This window comes from Sinocyclocheilus anshuiensis, unplaced genomic scaffold (assembly GCF_001515605.1).
Source record: "Sinocyclocheilus anshuiensis isolate Anshui unplaced genomic scaffold, SAMN03320099.WGS_v1.1 scaffold22376, whole genome shotgun sequence".
Lineage (NCBI taxonomy): Eukaryota > Metazoa > Chordata > Actinopteri > Cypriniformes > Cyprinidae > Sinocyclocheilus > Sinocyclocheilus anshuiensis.
The window spans coordinates 1-1,469 of NW_015542003.1; the positions used below are offsets into that span (position 1 = coordinate 1).

Below are 1,469 nucleotides of genomic sequence, written 5' to 3' on the forward strand. Positions count from 1 at the left end.
TAGTCTCTGTGATTACCTGTGCCTGCTGAAGAGAGGAGAAGCGCTACCAGTTTATCAGCACACACACTCTCCCCTCCTGTGCATTCCACACATCAGCGAGCAGCTCCTGAAGCGTCTCGGCAGACGCCTCGCGCAACATCTCAGCACGCGCCTCAATGGTTTCCCGGCGGTTACCGTAGAAACAATCAGTGTGCAAATCCAGAGGACAAGTCTGGGAAAGGGCATGCAGTCGTTGATCACTGATCTGTTGGGGTGGTATGCCCTGACAATAAAGTGCAACCCTAAACGTGTGAAGCGCACAGCATTTATTTCTTAATTATTGTGTACCTGGTAGGGGTTTCGGAAGACATCAGGAACCCCGTCGATAAAGATGATGTCCCACATGAGGAGTCCAAAAAGGGTGGAAAATGTAGAGCCTTCTCCATGAATACCTTAAAAGAGGATTTCAGAAACCTAAATTGAAAGTATTAAGGCACAGCAGAATCGATGTGCTTGTGTATGATGTTATGAAGAAATTTAGAAAATGATTTTGAAACTATTTACTTTATGGAACACAAAATAGTGAATCTTGAATGATGTACTGGTTGTTTATTTCCATGCAATCACAATGAATGAGGACTGGAGCTTTCAAGCTTTTCAGGAATAAATACACCATAAAAGTGATCTACAGGATCCATCTGCTATATAAGTTTCTGAAGTCATAAAATAGCTTTGGAATAGAGAAACAGACTGAAATTTAAATAGTTTTCACCGAAAATCTGTACTTGACTTAAGTAGCAATGTCAGATTTGTGAAAAAAAATTGTTCGCATGATTCAGATCTTTTCAATGAATCAACTGATCTGGTTCACAAACCAGCCTGAACGATTCAGATATCTGTACATCTCTTATGAATGCACTAAGGAGAGCTAGGCTAGTAGGGAATATGTCAAGCTTTTTATCTTGAAATGAGCTACATTCTTCAAAATTTCTTATCTTGTGTTCCACAGAAAAAACATTGTCATTATAAGGTTTGATTAATTGAGTGAACGATTCCTCAATTTCCTCAAAAACGATTCCTTCATATAATGGTGCACAAACAATGTGATGCCAGACCTTGATCAAAACCAAGTGTTCTGTAGTGTTCCAGAGCCAGTTCCTCAACAGAACACATGACCATAGTCCCTCGTCCCTCTGTGGAGCCTTCATCCTCATTGGCCGCTCTGAGGAACACTGATTTCCACATACCACCCTCATGAGGAAAGAGCTGGCCTCGAAGTGTCACCTGTTAAAACACTCCTGTTAAAATCTTGTTAACTGTGTTGTTATTGTTAACTAAAACTATAAAAAATTTAAATGCAATAAAAAAAGAATTTTTTAATCAGATGAAAATCTTAAACTTGAAAAACTTAAAATTTACAAATTAGAATTTAAAATGTTTAAGTTGAAGTACAAAAAAAGAAAAAAAGAAAATTATCTAAAAAAAAAAAA

At 38.0% G+C, this 1,469-nt stretch overlaps 1 protein-coding gene across 1 annotated transcript; it reads right to left on the bottom strand.

Moving 5' to 3' along the window:
* Nucleotides 1–30: 30 nt before the first annotated feature.
* LOC107690889 (fanconi-associated nuclease 1-like) lies at nt 31–1,260 on the bottom strand. The gene is made up of 3 exons (XM_016489306.1): nt 1,095–1,260; nt 328–431; nt 31–211 (listed from the first exon to the last, which is right to left on the bottom strand). The coding sequence occupies exons 1-3, from the start codon at nt 1,222–1,224 to the stop codon at nt 44–46; spliced, it is 402 nt and encodes a 133-aa protein (XP_016344792.1). The 5' UTR covers nt 1,225–1,260; the 3' UTR covers nt 31–43.
* Between the last annotated feature and the right edge of the window lie 209 nt (nt 1,261–1,469).